The sequence below is a fragment of the Lethenteron reissneri genome, chromosome 12 (genome assembly GCF_015708825.2).
Source record: "Lethenteron reissneri isolate LAM-NWPU_2019-01 chromosome 12, ASM1570882v1, whole genome shotgun sequence".
NCBI lineage: Eukaryota > Metazoa > Chordata > Hyperoartia > Petromyzontiformes > Petromyzontidae > Lethenteron > Lethenteron reissneri.
In genome coordinates, this window is record NC_083790.1 from 732,151 (window position 1) to 749,628 (window position 17,478).

Consider the following 17,478-nt stretch of genomic DNA (forward strand, 5'->3'; position numbering starts at 1 on the left):
TGGTGGTGGGGGGGGGTGACCCCCTGGTCGGTATAATCCGAAGCAGCAGGGAGACCCTGGGCTCAGATCGGTTCGGCTGCAGCGGAACTCGCCCCCAGGCGCCATGAGCACCAGCGAGGCGAAGGACTACCTGGCCAGGAAAGACATCCCCCAGCTGTTCGAGGTGGGTGGCCAGCACCACACCAGTCTACAAACCCCACCAGATACTCGTTTAAGGCTGAGTCGACGTAGGGGACGCCCACATATAATCAGATAATCGTCACCGGGGTTGGTGGCCGTGAGTGGGGACTGGACCTCGGCTCTCGCCCGAGTCGCAGCCTTAGTGCGGTAACCACTGCGCCACCGCTCCCCACACACACACAATGTACACACTGCAAAAATGTACATACGCAAACATGCAACACATACACACATGCACCACGCAATACATGCTCACACATACCCATTGCATACATTGCATAGGTACATGCACAATCATTACATACAAATCACACGTACACATTGCTATATATGCACCACACATCACATACACTATACCACTACAAATACACACATTATAAACACACATCAAATACATACATAGACACACACCACATACATCACATACACACATCACGTGCATAACATACAGACATGACTACGTACACACATTACATACACACCACATGCATATCACAAACCACATTACACATCATTCGTAGGTCTGTGCATGATGATGATTCAGTGCGGATGAGAACGCGGTGAGGTGGTGGCGTGAAGGAGGGGGTGGTGAGTGGGTGGTGAGAGGTGGTGAGTGGGTGGTGGGGGGTGGTGAGGGGGTGGTGAGGGAAGGAGGAAGGGGGCGGGTGTGGGGGGGGGGTCTTATCGCTGAATGTTTGGTAGAACCCATCAGCAATTACGACTGCATCTCGCGGGGGCGTCTGGGTGACAACATCTGTGTGTATGTCTGTGTGTATGTTTGTGTGTGTGTATGTTTGTGTGTGTGTATGTTTGTGTGTGTGTATCTGTGTGTGTGTCTGTGGGGAGCGGTAGTGTAGCGGTTAGCGCGCTGCGCTATGAACCTGGCGACCCGGGTTCGATTCCCGCTCACGGCTAACACCAGTGACGATTATCTGAACCGGTCCTGGGCCTCCCCTAGGTCGACTCAGCCTTAAATGAGTACCTGGTGCGGTGTGTAAACATCGCCACTAGGGAGACAAAGGCGGTCGGGCGTGGTGCTGGCCACCCACCCCCTCGTGTACCGTTCCGGCCTTCATAGGTGCTCGCTAACAGCACTTGCCCCTACAGTCTGTTCAGGCTATACGGGGGATCTTTATCTTTGTGTCTGTGTGTCTGTTTGTGTGTCTGTGTGTATGTATGTGTGTGTCTGTGTGTGTTTGTCTGTGTGTGTTTTTTGTGTGTGTCTACGTATTCATGCTGAGCTACGAACCCGGTGAACCGGGTTCGATTCCCGCTCACGGCCACGAACACCAGTGACGATTATCTGAACCGGTCCCGGACCTCCCCTAGGTCGACTCGGCCTCAAATGAGTACGTGGCGCGGTGTGTAAACATCGCCACTGGGGAGACAAAGGCGGCCGGGCGTGGTGCTAGCCACCCACCCCCTCGTGTGCCGTGCCGGCACTTGCCTGAACAGTCTGTTAAAGGTTACGCGGGTGATCTTTGTGTGTTTTTAGAGCGGTGGCGCAGCGGTTAGCGCACTTCGCCACGAACCCGGCGACCCGAGTTCACGGCGAACATCAGTGGCGGGTGTTAACTGAACTGGGGTTTGGACCTCCCCTAGGTCGACTCGGACTTAAATGAGTACTTGGTTCAGGCTGTAAACATCCGCACAGGGGAGACAAAGGCGGCCGGGCGTGATTCTGCCCACACCGTCCCCTCGTGCGCACTGTCGGCGAACAGAACCTGCCGCCAGTATTCTGTGAAGGCGATAAGGAGGGAGGGTCGTTGTGTGAGTGTGTAGGAGGTGTAGTGTCATGGCAGTTAACCAAGGCTTCTGCTAAGAACGCCACTGGGCAGGGGGCAGGAGGCAAAGTCACCCTCCAGCAACAGCTGAATGCACGAGGAGCGACGCTCACAAGAGCGAGCGGAGCGCCGGGCAGATAAAACTCGGCGAGGTAGCACAGTGGGATCGGTGCACCAGGTGGTGCGTCTCCCGGTCATCTCGTGGTGGCGGTGACACCGTGAACCTCCTCGTGACATCAGGCAACGAGAGCCTTACACACGTCTCGTGGTCGCCTCGAGGTGCACCTAGCCTGGCACAAGCTGCGTGGTGACGTTGCCGCCACTTCGTGAAGAATGGCGGCTGCTGTTGTTTGCATGCTCGAGTGATTAGATGGCAACATGTGAGAGTGTGTGTGTGTGCAGCGTGTGTGGGTGTGTGAGTGTACGGGTGAATGCATGTTGGTGTGTGAGTGAATGTTGGTGTGTGAGTGCATGTTGGTGTGTGTGAGTGCATGTTGGTGTGTGTGTGAGTGAATGTTGGTGTGTGTGTGAGTGAATGTTGGTGTGTGAGTGCATGTTGGTGTGTGTGTGAGTGCATGTTGGTGTGTGTGAGTGCATGTTGGTGTGTGTGTGAGTGCATGTTAGTGTGTGTGTGAGTGAATGTTAGTGTGTGTGAGTGCATGTTGGTGTGTGTGAGTACATGTTGGTGTGTGTGTGAATGTTGGTTTGTGTGTGAGTGCATGTTGGTGTGTGTGTGAGTGAATGTTGGTGTGTGTGTGAGTGCATGTTGGTGTGTGTGAGTGCATGTTGGTGTGTGAGTGAGTGAATGTTTACTGGGCAGGTGGAGTTTGATTCCCGCTCAGGGCTACCAACATCGGTGACGGATGTCTGAACCAGTCCCGGACCTCCCCTAGGTTGACTCAGTCTCAAATGAGTACCCCGTTCGGTGTGCAAACATCGCTACTGGGGAGATAAAGGCGGCCGAGCGTGGTTCTGGTCACCCACTACCTCGTGCGCCGATACGGCCTTGATGCTCACTAACAGCACTTGCCCCAACAGCCTGTGTAGGCTACACGGGGGACCTTTGTCTTTGTGCGAGTGTGTGTTTTCATGGGGGTGTGTGTGCGTGTGTCAGCGATCGTGTTTGTGTGTGTTTGCGTTGGTGGGGGACGGCTGTGTAGAGGTGAACTCACTGGGCTACGAACCCGGCGGGCCGAGTTAGATCCCCTCTCACGACTCGGGCCTCCCTTGAGTCGACTCAGCCTGAAACGAGTAAGCCTACCTGGTGCGGTCTGTAAGAACATCAGCACTGGGGATACGGAGGCAGCCTTCAAACTAAACGAGAAGTATTACGTCTGGTAGATGTATTAAATCGGTGTGCGTAACGAACCCGCCACCTGAGTTTGATCCCCGGCCACCGCTAATTAACATCAGGGAGAAATTGGTTTCTGAATCGGTCCTGGACCTCCGCTAGGTCGACTCAACCTTAAAATATTACCAGCCGTGGTGCGTCGTCAACACGAAGCGGCCGGGGCGTGTTGCTCCCTAACAACACTTGCCCCAACACGTCTATAAAGGCTACCTAGGAGACATTTGCCTTTGTATGTTGATGATTGTGTAAGTGGGTGTCTTGGCGTTGGTGGGTTACTGTGTGTGTCCGTGTGAATGTATGCGTGTAAATAAGTGTTTGGGAGTGTGTGGAGCGGTGGCGCAGCGGTTAGCGCACTGGGCCACGAACCTGGCGACCCGAGTTCAATTCGCGCTCACGGCCGACAATCAGTGACTAATATCTGAAACGGTCCTGGGACTCCTATAGGTCGACTCAGCATTAAATGAGGTTCTGTAAAACACCAACCAGCGCTGGGGAGACAAAGAGGGCCGGGCGTGGTGCTGCCGTGACGGCCCATTATAGGTGCTCGCATCGTGGTGTGTGTGAGTGTCGCATCTTGGTGTGTGTGCGTGTGTGAGTGTCCCATCTTGGTGTGTGTGTGAGTGTGTGAGTGTCCCATCTTGGTGTGCGTGTGTGAGTGTCCCATCTTGGTGTGTGTGTGTGAGTGTCCCATCTTGGTGTGTGTGAGTGTGTGAGTGTCCCATCTTGGTGTGCGTGTGTGAGTGTCCCATCTTGGTGTGCGTGTGTGAGTGTCCCATCTTGGTGTGCGTGTGTGAGTGTCCCATCTTGGTGTGAGTGTGTGAGTGTCCCATCTTGGTGTGAGTGTGTGAGTGTCCCATCTTGGTGTGTGTGAGTGAGTGTCCCATCTTGGTGTGTGTGTGAGTGTCCCATCTTGGTGTGTGTGAGTGTGTGAGTGTCGCATCTTGGTGTGTGTGTGTGAGTGTCCCATCTTGGTGTGTGTGTTAGTGTGTGAGTGTCCCATCTTGGTGTGCGTGTGTGAGTGTCTCATCTTGGTGTGTGTGAGTGTGTGAGTGTCTCATCTTGGTGTGTGTGAGTGAGTGTCCCATCTTGGTGTGCGTGTGTGAGTGTCCCATCTTGGTATGTGTGTTAGTGTGTGAGTGTCCCATCTTGGTGTGCGTGTGTGAGTGTCCCATCTTGGTGTGTGTGAGTGTCGCATCTTGGTGTGTGTGCGTGTGTGAGTGTCCCATCTTGGTGTGCGTGTGTGAGTGTCCCATCTTGGTGTGTGTGTGTGAGTGTTGTATCTTGGTGTGTGTGTGAGTGTTGTATTTTGGTGTGTGTGAGTGTTGTATCTTGGTGTGTGTGTGTGAGTGTTGTATCTTGGTGTGTGTGTGTGAGTGTTGTATCTTGGTGTGTGTGAGTGTCGCATCTTGGGTTGTGAGTGCGTCGCTGAGGCTCCCGCGCCGTAGCTCCTCCTCCTCCTCGCCGCTGACACTAATTGCTGATTAATTGGGTTAATGACTCGCGCGTTAGCCACCGCCGCTGTCTCTCGCGAGACAGCTGTTACGAAGCGAGCGTCGTCAACACCTCTGGGCTGAGTGCTCTCAGCGGGCACCTATTAAGATCAACTCGGCAGCGCCCTGCGCCCGTCCGCTTTTGTATCCCCCACATCATCCGTGCCGATCCCTTACACGAACCACAAACCCGCGTAGTCATATCGACGAGCTGACAAGACTTCATCATGTCACGGAGCGAATTGCCACCGCCAGTTGTAGAAATTCCACATTCCCATGATGGGACGACCACCTGTGACGTCGCGCAAATAATTTCTCAGTTTTATCGGAGCTGGGGTTCGTAACGGCCGTGTCAGAGACACAGATCCGGCACCGCTGTGAGCCTGGGTTCGACTCCGGGGTTCGACTCCGGGGTTAACCGGCCCAAGGAAGCAGCGACCGGCGGCCGAGTTCGCGGGTGGAGAGCGCTGGTCGCCAATCAGTGGCGCACACTCCGATCCATCAGGACGATCGTCTCACATTAAATCCACTTCACGGGAACAATACTTTCCACTTGAATTACGCGAACAGCCGGCTAATGATTTTTTTTTTGAATCGCACAATGGGGATTAGAAAAACATTCAGCCCGTCCGCACGACCAACCCAACCAACCACTCGCTCCATTAAACCTTCCCGTCCGGTGCAGTGCACCAGGCACGTGCGATGGAATGGGGCCTTTGGTGCAATGGATGGCATGCAGCCCCACCTCCCCACCCATCCAATGTGCCCCCCTATTTGTGTCGGCTCGGCGTCTGAGCCCCGACGCAGTTGCACCGCCTGCGCACTCGACAGCTACCCCGCCGCGTGCGCTCACCGAATGGCGCGCGATCCTTTTGCTGCCACGCGCCGTGTTTTGTAAACCCAATGAGTTGAGCTCACGAAACGCTCTCCCCCCCCCTCGCTCTCCCCCTCTCTCTCGCTCTCTCTCTCCTCCCCCTCTCTCTCGCTCTCTCTTTCCCTCCTCTCTCGCTCTCCGGTCTTTCTTTTTCTAATCGGTTGCCCCCCGTCGCCCCACCCGGAGTGGCTCGGACCCCACGTGGCGCCGAGTAAACAGCGCGGGACGCGACGCGAACATTGGGCGCAGTGCGAACCAAGCCCTGGGCTCGAGACGTGCGCGGAAGTTCCCCTGTCCGTCTCGGGCCAAGTTTCAAATATATTGATAATCTACAGAGTAATCGATAACCCACGTAGGCTCTGAATGTCAGATAAATTGTTGATTTTGTAAACAAATATGTAAATTAATGAAAAGAGGTAAAGGTGCAGCCCGGCAATTGCTTGCTCAAGGCCCTGCTGACAGAAGGGCCTCGTCTATGGCGAACTGTGGATGGTATTTCGGCCGACTCTGAGACGTGGAGCAGACGTGTTGGAGTCGGTGGGCGTACCGACATTTTACCCCACCATACGTGACCTGCCCATCAACTAAACTGCGATGTACCCATTTGTAGCACTGGGCAGAAGGGGGCGGTGGGTGTGGAGATTTGTGAGACTTTACCCATTCATGCATTCAACTGCCGCTACGGGAAATGGAATCGAAGCGGTGACCCTGTGGATCGCAAGTCCAGCGTGCTGCGAGCCATCACACCGCGTTGACACCTCCTGTGGATGAATGCATAGTGACATACTCACACACACAACGCTCGCACGTTCTGTGCCGGGTGTAACAGTGCGAGGTGTGTATCTGTGTGACTGCAGGATACTTACTGTGGAGTCAAGGCGACGGTCCACGGCCGGGCATAGACACAGACATCCGCGGAAGCTCGCGCGCAAAAGCCACTCGCGGGCCACGGACTTGCGCAGATTTCTAAAAATGGGCTCGAGTGAGGTTCACATCGACTTCTAATTAGGCGCGGCTGCTGTCCTACACGGAGAGATAATTATAATCACTCTAATTACCGATGCAGCACGCCTCGTATCAGGGTCAGCGCTGCGTCAGTGGGGCAAGCCCCAAGTCCAACCACAGCGCGGCCCAACGCGGAGATGAACCACAGCCCGAGTCCCGCTGCTACCCCCGTGCTATATTAACAGGGGGTTACATCATCGGCCGATAACCTCGACTCTGCCCAACATGGGGATAAATCATGGCCCCAACTCCAACCTAGAGACTGTCTAACACGGGGCTAAACCATAGCCCTAACCCGGACCCTAACCTTGACATTGCCCAACACGGAGTTAAACCATAGCCCTAACCCGGACTCGAACCCTGACGCAGTCCATCACGAGGCAACACGGGCCTGGTGGCCATTTGCACGAAACACCATGAGTGGAGTGTCTCTGTCAAGGCGTTAATGTCACTCGGCTGTCACGAACAGCGAGTGGCCTTGGGCAGGACGCGCCACGGGCAGGAGGAACGGGAGCCGGGGGTCGAGACGAATGGTGGAGCGGCAGTCGCAGCAGGGAACGCGCCCGAGAGGACGTGCACCGCGGAGATGGAGCGGTGCGCTCAGCCCGCGTGCAGTTACACACGAGAGGGATTGTTGCATCGCGGGACCGCGAGGAGTGGTGACGACTTGGGGGATGGCTTCACCCAGTGGATAGAGCACGGCTGATGATATTGAACCGGTCACCCTGACCCTTAAATCAGGGTTAGGGCCAAAAGTCCTGACCCTGACCCAGCCCAAAGGGGGGAGGTATAGATGTGAATTTACGATATTTGTTTTTATTCAACTGGATCAGACCGTTCAGCTGGTGGGAAGGCGCTGTCCCAGGTGCTGAATGCACTCACAGTGACCCCACACTGACCAGCGTGGCCTGCTGACGAGATACCGAATGTCTTAAACGATTCAGAGTTGAACCAATGCTGCTGAAACTATGCACTCATAGAAGGCCTTGTGGTTGATGGGATGTGCAAACCTACCTGCGATCCCGCACTGCGTAGGCAGCGAGAGTTGGTGGATCACCGCACGAATGCCAAAATATCACGACACTCCCTTCGCGTGCGCATCGGGGAGGTGCCGTGCCCCTGGCTTGCCAGCTGAACGCAGCACAGCGAAGTGTGGAATCATAACGCCTGTCCCCTCTGTACGGTGGGATCGAGTGTTGCCCCCTCGCATGCGTGGGTTTTCTCCGGGTGCTCCGCTTTCCTCCCACGTGTAAAATAATCTCTCCCTGCTAATTGCCTGGAAACATCTTAGTACGTAGAGAACAGCAGAGCGAGTGTTGGTAACGCCGGCGCACCGCCTGGCTGCAGCCTTCCAGCTCTCGTCCGTGGTTCCTCTTCAGCGATTGTCAGATGCGATTTGCATGAATGACGCCAGCTCAATATAAAACTACTAATTCTTTGTCTTGCTTTACAGTAGGGGCAGACTCGAATCGTATACTCGTTTATTGTCTAATATTCTCCGCAATGACGCGAACGATTATTTAGCGTGGTGAAGACTGGTCAAATACCTCTCCCCCCCCGCCACCACGACCCGCACAGGGGTGGGGTGACAAAGGGGGCTGTGCGTGCAGATTACACTCCGCTCAGTACCCGCCCGCCCGCCCGTGCCAATGCAACCCAGCGTCACGAGTCGGCTAATGGCGAGCGCCGTAAGGAGCTCTCGATAATTGCGACCGGCCTAAGTACATCGTTTGTCATTGAGACCCCGTGCACTCTCGCAGAGGGCGACGTGAGAACAGTTGCATTGTTCGGCTGGTGGCGGCGGTGGTGCTGGTGGCTTCGCTGCTGCGCGTGGCTGCCTGTTGCACCTGCAGCACTGTGGGGGCAGCGTGCCAGGGTTGGTGGATCACCGCACAGATGGCTGTGAAACTCGGTTCTCGTGGGCGTAGAGGAGGAGCCGTACCACGCCTCGCGGGGTAGAAGGCAGTACAGCAAGTGGACTAATATCATCCGTCCCATCTGTTCGGGATAGAGTGGTGCCGATTCGCATGCGTGGGTTGTCTCCGGTTTCTTCCCGCATGTATCAACAACTCATTCAATTGGCTGAAAACATCTTCAATGACACTCGAGCCAGAGTCTTTCGTCAAATGTATGTACGTTGAACTTCTTTCGCGCCGTACGCAGCCAACCGTGCTAATTGGAGCTCAAACGCGCATGGTGGGGCATCGCTTCATCTCAGTTGGCAGCCTCAAGCCAGCGCCGTACGTTCCGCATTCACATGACAGGAGCAAGTCCATCCGCGTGAGCTCGAACACACAATCACCTCCACCACCCCCCACGATTCCTCCATCAGACCCCCGCCCCCTGCACTTCCTCCGCATCCCTCCACCTTGGCCCACCTCTCATTCCCCCTTTGATGCTCATTAGGGTTGCCATGGCAGCTGTGGATGGGAGCGAGTCGGGCTGGAGGCAATCTCTGATTGGCGCTCGCGACGATCAATCGCCCGCGGTGATTATTCGACAGGAAGCGACTGTGGGCGTCGTCTGCATTGCCATTGTCTCTGTGCAAATTTTATTCTCAATGGTGACATCGGTGTCACGAGATGAAACACGAGGTCCATTTGGAACTCTCGCCGAGCAGTGCGTCATCACAACCACCACCAACCACACCACCGCCACCACCAACAGCACAACAACCCCAGCTCAACCACAACCACTACTCTCCAGGGTGACGCCACCGTCACCACCACGACCCCACTACCACAAGCAGCAGCAGCACCACCACCACCGCCGCTCCGGCTCAACCACCACCACTACAACCAAACCACCGCCATCCTGGCTACACCACAACCACCACCGCCGCTCCCCCCTTACAACCCGGCCCCCCACTCCCGTGCCCCCCTCTCTCTCCACCACCCCGTGCCCCCCTGCTGTGTAGAGCATGCTCACGGGGCTCATGTTCCACCGGCCCGACGACCCCCTGGGCTTCCTGGAGGGCTGCGTGCGCCGCGTGCGCGACCTGGGGGGCCCCTCGCGCGTGCGCTGGGACACCTTCCTGGCCGCGGCCTCCGAGCGCCGAGCGCTGCCCCCCATCAACGGCTCCCAGGCCAAGAAGGGGGTCTGCCGGCCGGCGGGTGAGGCCCCCCCCCCCCCACACACACGGGGAGAGGGAGGGGTCAGGGAGGAGAAGGGGACAGGGTTACAAGGTGTTCAGGAAAGACGGGACGTGCACGGGGTTCATCAGAGAGTTCAGTGGGATGGGGGGGGGGTACAGAGAGGGGGTTCATGGAGGTGCGGGGTTACGGGGAGAGAGGGGATTGGGTATAGGGAGAGAGTGGTCTTGGATAGAAGGGTCGGGCGGAGTGGAGATGGGGGAGAGAGCTCATTGGGGGAGGGGATAGCGATCAGAGTTGGGGGGTAGGGGGGGGGGCGAGAGGAGGCCCGGGAAGGAAGAGATAAGAGAGGAGGCTTGGGGGAGGAAGTGAGAGCAATGGTGCTGAACGAGTCATCACACAATGGTGGTGATGGATGATTATTACCATTCATAATGGATAGGTGACTAACAGATGATGATAAGAGGTTATATGACGATGGTGATTACTATTATTATTGTTGAATCTGGCCGGGTGGCTCAGCGGCAGGGCCAGTGGCTACCGATAGAAAGGTTGCGAGTTTAAATCCTGGCTGGGTGGATTGGCTTGACTCTGCCCATCATCCTACCCTGTGGGGTCGATAAAATGAGCACCACTTTGCGAGCGAAGTCAGCATATGAATGAATGAACAGGGGTGATCTCATGTATACTGGCACTCGCCATAGGAATGTGGAATGTCCACCATTGGCTCAGGACTGCAATCAGCAGAAGATCCCTCGACCGAAGGTAACCCGGTCTCGTGGCGTTCTCACTCGTCCCCCCTTTGTTCTCGTAGCAGCTGACGGGGGTCTGTCCGGTCTCCCCGGGCTCCCCGGGGGCGCCGGAGGAGTTGGGGTCTCGGGGGCATCCGGGGTGGGGTCCGGGGTGGGGTCAGGGGGGGTCCCGCACCGCCGGTACGAGCGGCTGCCCCCGATCCGGGCGCAGTTCTCCATCGACAGCGACTCGGACCTCACGGAGACGTCGGGCCTCATCCACGAATACGACGTGTTCGACCCGAGCGCGGCGCGGCCCAAGATCATCTTCCTCATCGGTGAGCGCGCCACGGGGCGCCGGTCATCGCCAGTGCCATCGTCATCATTAATGAAAGAACATAATCAACTTCGTGCTGTGACCAGTGCGGTGTCGCGACCGGGGCGGTGTCGTTACCGGTTCGGTGTCACGACCGGGCGGTGTTGTGACGGCAGGCGGGCCGGGCAGCGGCAAGGGCACGCAGAGCGCGCGCCTGGCCGAGCACTTTGGGCTGCTGTGGCTCTCCGTGGGCGAGATCCTGCGGCAGAAGCTGCTGGAGCACGCGTCCAGCGACCGCAAGTGGGGCCTCATCGCGCAGATCATCTCCAACGGAGAGCTCGCCCCACAGGTACCGCGTGACGAGGGGCGACGAGGTGCGACGAGGTGGGATGCAACGTGGCATGATATATGATGGGCACAGCTACGATGAGATGAGATACGAGGCAATAAAATACAACGACGTGGAAGATGCAACGCGAGAATGAGAAGCGATAATATGAGATAATGAGGGTTTGGTTAGTGATGCAAAAATTGGGTCTTGACCCGCGTTATTTGTCTGCTGGAGCGATGGGTGGGATTGTGGCGGGGCGCAGGAGCGATGCGTGGGATTGTAACGGGGTGCGCGAGCGATGGGTGGGATTGTGGCGCGTGCAGGACACGACCATTGAGGAGCTCAAGCACCAGTTCTTGCAGCAGGCGGAGCGGCGTGGCTTCGTGGTGGACGGCTTCCCCCGCGACATCGGCCAGGCGCTCGTGTTCGAGGAGCAGGTAGGGTGGGGAGCAGGGCGGTGGGGGGGGGGGGGGCAGAGATAATAATCATAATAACAATAATAAATCGGATCAACGTTGGGAGGACGTTGCGGTCAAGGCGCTGGTTTCCCCTCCTCCGCCAGATCCAGCAGTAGAGAAGCATAGCAGCGGCCTCCTCCATCTGCCTTGACTGTCGCGCAGAGACCCAGAGACTCGCATAGAGACCAATAGACTCGCAGAGAGACCCATAGACTCGCACAGAGACCCATAGACTCGCACAGAGACCCATAGACTCGCAGAGAGACCCATAGAGCTGCCCTAACAGTCTCTTCCCCTTGGTCACGGCACTCACGACGACCACTCCGATGCCTCTGTCAGCAATCTGTTCTGCACACACGAGCCGGTAATCGAACCCAGGCGGTCCGTGCCGCGAGGCACGAGCATTTTACCGCTGCGCTGGCGCATCCCTGCCTGCCTGGGGCCCAGTTTTGATTTGTGAAGAGCGACCGATTTAAACTTTGATTTTACGTTGAAAGTGACCCTGGCGGTCTCCCCCATCGGACGCCCTCAACAGCTGGGCTCCCCGGACCTCGTGGTGCTGCTGCGCTGCTCCTCGGCGAGGATGCGCGAGCGCCTCGAGCAGCGAGCGGCGCGGCACGGGCGGCCCGACGACAACGCGCGCGCCATCGAGCGGCGCGTGCACACGCACCGGCACAACATCGCGCCGCTCGCCAAGTACTACCGCGACAAGGGGCTCCTCGCCACGGTGAGCGCTCGCATCCCCACGCGCGCGGACTCGCCCTGGCCACAGCGGCTCGCTCGCTCGCTCGCTCTGGCGATCGCTCTCTCTCCTCTGTCTCTCTCCCCCTGCGCCTCACTCTCACTCTGCCCCACCATGCAACTCGCTCGCCCTCCCTGTCGGTAGCGTGGAGTGGTTGACCCAGTGAACTATATGGGCCTCCTCACCCCCCCCACCTCCCCCCCGCACCTCCCCCCCGCACCTCCCCCCCACCTCCCCTCCACCTCCCCATCCCATTTCACTCGTGGGGCTTACATTTTCACGGAACATTTCCTGGGGTCCCGAGGGGTGGGGGGGGGGGGGTTGGGCGGGATTTTACAGAGTGGCCCCACTGCATCCCGCGTATCACCACTGACGGTCGCCCATGGGGCCCCGTGGATCCCTGTGGGTCCCCGTGGCCCCCGTGTCTCCGCTGTGCAGTTCGACGCGAACCGGGACGAGGGGGAGGTGTTCGCTGATCTGGCCCAGGTCCTCGAGGAGAGGCTCTTCCCGCAGTGTCTGTCCTCGGCTGGTGAGCGACATCACACGACCTGACACATGACCTGACACACGTCCAGACACAACCTGGCTTGACCCGACCTCATTTGTTACGATCTGGTGTGAGCCACAGCGTGACCTTATCTGACCTGTGCATACCTGACCCAACGTGCCTCTCTCTCTCCCTTAAACGGGTTGGAGGACAGACGAGAGGTGGAGACATCGTGTTGACCGCTAGGTAAAGTGAGCCGGGCTTGGTCCGGACGCGTCACGGGGGGTCGAGACTAACGACGGAGTGGCAGCCGAAGGAGGGAACGCGTCCGAGAGGACGCCCAGTGTGGAGACGGAGCGATTAAGTGAGCCCTTGTGCAGGAGCCAATCGTCAGAGATAGAGACCTCCATCACCACGGCAACCCACATCACCGTGCTCCCTGGGGACCACAAGTTCAGACCGTGACCTCATGCATCTCATTTAGGCATGGATTGCTTGGTGGCTGTGGGGTGGGAGGAGAGAGGGAGGGAGGGAGGGAGAGGAGAAAGAGGCAGGAGAGAGGATGAATGGAGAGATTGGTTTGTCACTGAGAATTTGTTATTTCACCTGGTAAAGGGCCCACTGAGCTATGTAGTTCTTATTTACACGCTTTTATTTAACTCACTCTGTCTGTTGTTGTTGTCTTTGTTGTTGTTGTATCCTCAAATCTTGTAACTCAATTTTAACCCACTTCCCAATGTGATATCGACTGAAAACTAGGCAAACGTATGTTATACTAATGACAATACTATATTCTATCATAAAAATAAAAAACATGTATTTAAAAAAAAAAGAGAGAGGAGTGAGGGGGGACGGAGGGCGGAAAGAGGAGAGGGGGTGGCGAGAGAGGAGACTCAGAGAGAGTCGTGGTGGCTGGGGGAGGAGCGAGAGAGGTGAGGCAGTGGGAGAGGAGAGGGCGGAGATGGGGAGTGTGAGATGAGAGTGGGGTTCATGGGCGGGGGGAGGGGCTCGGTGGGAGGCGGTGGGAAAGGGGAGGGTTCGGGTGACGTCACGCATGCTAATGAGGGGGTGTGGCGGCACGCGGTACCGCCCCCCTGGCCAGGCTCACGGAGGCGCACATCCGAGCTCGGAATTCGTCAGAACTTTTACCAAACAAAAACATGTTGACGTCTGATGAGACTTAATAACAAAGTAGGCGTCACAGTGAAAATGAAATCACCGTGCCTCAAGTTCACGGCGAGCAACGTAGACGCTTTCCGTGTCGAATGTCGCCCCCTCGTGGTGCACCCCTCAGCTGCAGCGGCTCGCCACTGAGGGAGCCACTCAGGGGGCAGCAGCAGCAGCAGCCTCCTGCTGCGGGCAACAGTGGGGCACGGGGAGGGGAGGGGGGAGGGGGAGAGAAGGGGGGGGGGAGGGGGGGGGGAGGGAGGAGAGGAGGGGGGAGAGGGGGGGGGAGAGGATGGGGGAGGGGAGGGGGGAGGGTGAGGAGGGGGGAGGGTGAGGGGGGAGGGGAGGGGGAGAGGGGAGGGGGGAGAGGGGAGGGGGGAGGGAGGAGGGGGGAGGAGAGAGGAGGGGGGGAGAGGCGAGGGGGGAGAGGTGGGAGGGGGGAGGAGACGGGGAGAGGGGAGGGGGTGAGGGGAGGGGGAGAGGGGAGGGAGAGAGGAGGAGAGGGGAGAGAGGAGGGGGAGAGGGGAGGAGGGGGGAAGAAGGGGGGAGGAGGAGGGGGGGAAGGACACAGGATCTCCCGTTGTGGGAGTAGATGAGAGGGAGCATAGAGAGAGAGAGGCAGTGGTTAGAGAGGAAGAAAAAAAAGAGAGGAAGAGAGAGCGGCGGTGATGAGACAGGAGAAAGACAAGGATGGAGAGGGGAGAGTGTGGGAGGCGGGGAGAGTGTGGGAGGGAGACGGGGAGTGGTGGTGGTGGTGGTGGGAGAGGCGAGAGGGGAGAGGAACTAGGGGCAGCTGCTGCCAGCGGCGATGTTCGCCTCTCTGCTCCTGTTGCTGCTCGCGCCTATAAGGCCATGGCTGCACCGCGCAGGTCTCACGGTGTGAGAGAGTGTCAGGGTGAGAGTGTGTCCGAGTGTGTGTATCTGAGAAGGTGTGAGTGTCTGTGTGTGTGGGTGTGTCTGAGGGAGAGAGTATCTGTGTGTGTGTCTGAGGGAGAGAGTGTGAGTGTCTGTGTGTGTGTGGGTCTGTTTGTCTGAGTGTGAGAGTGTGAGTGTCTGTGTGTGTGGGTCTGTGTGTCTGTGTGTGTGTGGGTCTGTGTGTCTGTGTGTGAGAGTGTGTCTGAGGGAGAGAGTGTCTGTGTGTGTGTCTGTGTGTCTGAGACTGTAAGTGTGGCTGAGAGAGTGTCTGTGTGTCTGAGTGTGAGAGTGTGAGTGTCTGTGTGTGTGTGTGAGAGAGTGTGGCTGAGAGAGTGTGTCTGTGTGTCTGAGTGTGAGAGTGTGAGTGTCTGTGTGTGTGAGTGAGTGTGGCTGAGAGAGTGTGTCTGTGTGTCTGAGTGTGAGAGTGTGAGTGTCTGTGTGTGTGTGTCTGTGTGAGAGAGTGTGGCTGAGAGAGTGTGTCTGAGTGTGAGAGTGTGAGTGTCTGTGTGTGTGTGTCTGTGTGAGAGAGTGTGGCTGAGAGAGTGTGTCTGTGTGTCTGAGTGTGAGAGTGTGAGTGTCTGTGTGTGTGGGTCTGTGTGTCTGAGGGTGTGAGGGTGTCTTTGTTTGTGCGTGCGGGTCAATGTGTGAGACTCTTTAACAGTGCACCTTGTACAGTGTGCAATGGGGAGACAAAGGCGGTCGGGCGTGATGCTGGCACGCCACCCCCCATGTGCCCGTGCCGGCCTTCCCAGGTGCCCCTAACCGGCTCACAGGCCCCAGCAGTCTGTACGGGGGGTCGTGTGAGAGAGACAAGTGTGCGAGTGTGTTTAACCGAGGCTATACGGGGGACCTTTAGCTCTGTGTGTGCGCGCTGCATAATTCCTCTCATCTCGCACTCACCGATAATCCGCCTCCCGCACCAACTAATCCATCCACTAACGACGAGTGCGGCGTGGCGAAGCGCTCGCTGTCAACACGGCTCAGCCGTGGTCAATCCACTGCTGGACGAAGACACCCCCAAGCCCTGCTGACACCTCTCCCCATCTTGCGATGTAATAACAACCACGAACCCTCCCCCCGCCGTCTCACCTGTCTCAATAATTTAAATGATAACGGAATGCGCTGGACTGTAAGGCGTCATTGTTAATCCACGCTGGTCATTGCGGGTTGTTGGAAGGTGGGGATGGCGGGAGGTGACGCACAGGAACTGTTCCGATATCACCAACTCGCTGCCACTGGTGTTGGCCGTGAGTGTAAATCGAACTCGGGTCGCCGGGGTGGTTCGTGACGCAGCGCGCCAACCACGGCACCACCGCTCTCTGACCCGTCTCGCCTCCCTCATGGAATACTCGCTCGCGGTTGGCTGGAGCGGTTAAACCGGCGATAAATACTCTCTCGCGATTGGCCGGAGCGGTTAAACCGGCGATAAATACTCGCTCGCGATTGGCCGGAGCGGTTAAACCGGCGATAAATACTCGCTCGTGATTGGCCGGAGCGGTTAAACCGGCGATAAATACTCGCTCGCGATTGGCCGGAGCGGTTAAACCGGCGATAAATACTCGCTCGTGATTGGCCGGAGCGGTTAAACCGGCGATAAATACTCGCTCGCAATTGGCCGGAGCGGTTAAACCGGCGATAAATACTCGCTCGCGATTGGCTGGAGCAGATAAACCGGCGATAAATACTCACTCGCGATTGGCCGGAGCGGTTAAACCGGCGATAAATACTCACTCGCGATTGGCCAGAGCGGTTAAACCGGCGATAAAAACTCGCTCGCGATTGGCCAGAGCGGTTAAACTGACAAATTCTCGCTTGCAGTTAAACCGACTAAACAGCGTGGTGTGTGACAATCGATGCATGAATCGAATCCATTTTGAGTGGATTGCAGCATGGTACAGAACCAAAACAGAGTAACCCATTCCACATATATTCTGTACAACCGTCGGTGTGAAAAGTAAGTGTACTGTATATTGCTGATATATGAAAATGTGTTATCTTGTCAATGGTGCCATATGTAGTTATTAGTTGTTTATCATGTAAAGTCAGTTCACAAATACGTAAAAATAGTCGTTATGAATAGGATATGTGGCAAAAAAACATGTATGAGTACACATGCGAGAGACGATGACCAGTCAGAGACGCCATCTGGCGCCTGAATGTTTGCCGTTGAACGTAAAACATTTCGTGGCTTCATGGTTCAGTTCGTCAAATCATTACAAAATAATTATTAATTAAGAGATTGCAATTACGACGCGTTCAATGTTGTGTGTGCTCTGACCTGTGATCAATTCCCGACGAATTATTTTCCGGGGCTAAGTCCCGAACAGCTCCGTCCGGAGTGATTCCCTTCACCCTGCCCATGCCCCCCACCCCGCCCCCCTTCCCCTCTCGTGGCCCATTTCCCTTCAGGTTTCGTGGATCTGGACCTGAGTTTGATTGGGGAGGCGGGAGACGCGGAGACCCAGAACCCAGACTCAGAGGTGAGGGTGGCCAAGCGTCAGAGACAGTCTATATATAGACTGCATAGACTGTATACAGACGAACATTCCGTATAT

At 56.8% G+C, this 17,478-nt stretch overlaps 1 protein-coding gene across 4 annotated transcripts in view; it reads left to right on the forward strand.

Annotated features, from left to right (window-relative positions):
• AK1 (adenylate kinase 1) overlaps positions 1-17,478 on the forward strand; it is a 32,899-nt gene continuing 15,421 nt past the window's right edge. Inside the window, exons 1-8 of one of the 4 annotated variants that reach the window (XM_061550329.1) lie at positions 1-163; positions 9,602-9,797; positions 10,591-10,845; positions 11,000-11,172; positions 11,478-11,591; positions 12,148-12,339; positions 12,793-12,883; positions 17,333-17,403. In XM_061550329.1, coding sequence (XP_061406313.1) covers positions 104-163; positions 9,602-9,797; positions 10,591-10,845; positions 11,000-11,172; positions 11,478-11,591; positions 12,148-12,339; positions 12,793-12,883; positions 17,333-17,403 — 1,152 coding nt within the window. In that variant the 5' untranslated portion in view covers positions 1-103. Of the gene's footprint in view, positions 164-9,601; positions 9,798-10,590; positions 10,846-10,999; positions 11,173-11,477; positions 11,592-12,147; positions 12,340-12,792; positions 12,884-16,533; positions 16,878-17,332; positions 17,404-17,478 lie in introns of those variants that run through there. The other 3 variants (XM_061550330.1, XM_061550331.1, XM_061550333.1) reach the window with 3 other exon arrangements.